This window comes from Eimeria mitis, genomic scaffold, assembly GCF_000499745.2.
Source record: "Eimeria mitis Houghton genomic scaffold, Emh_scaff1825, whole genome shotgun sequence".
In the NCBI taxonomy this organism is placed as follows: Eukaryota; Apicomplexa; class Conoidasida; order Eucoccidiorida; family Eimeriidae; genus Eimeria; species Eimeria mitis.
The window spans coordinates 5766-6061 of record NW_013570146.1 but is presented as its reverse complement, the minus strand read 5'-3'; the positions used below and the strand labels follow the sequence as shown (position 1 = coordinate 6061).

The 296-nt window shown below is 62.2% G+C and overlaps 1 protein-coding gene across 1 annotated transcript in view; it reads left to right on the top strand.

Moving 5' to 3' along the window:
* Positions 1 to 296, top strand: part of EMH_0044170 (uncharacterized protein) — a gene marked incomplete at both ends in the record, with an annotated part of 1251 nt that overhangs the window by 505 nt on the left and 450 nt on the right. Inside the window, one exon of the mRNA XM_013495928.1 lies at positions 3 to 296. Within this exon, the coding sequence (XP_013351382.1) occupies positions 3 to 296 (294 nt within the window). The remainder of the gene's footprint in view (positions 1 to 2) is intronic.

Genomic DNA, 296 nt, shown 5'->3' with positions numbered 1-296 from the left:
GTCTGCTCGACAGGGAGACCCGCAGCCTCTTTCCCGAGGCCCTTCCTCTCGCTGCTACCGAGGTGCCTCTCACCACAAGCAGCAGCAGCAACAACAGTAGCAGCAGCAGCAGCAGCAGCAGCAGCAGCAGCAACAGCGAGTATGAGACGTGGTATTTGGCGCTACACGGCGTAATGGGGGGTCGTCGCAACCTGCGGAGTTTTGCAGCTGGGCTGAGACAAGCCGTCCATGCAGACCCCCCTGCATGCAGCAGCAGCAGCAGCAGCAGCAGCAGCAGCAACAGCAGCAGCAGCAGC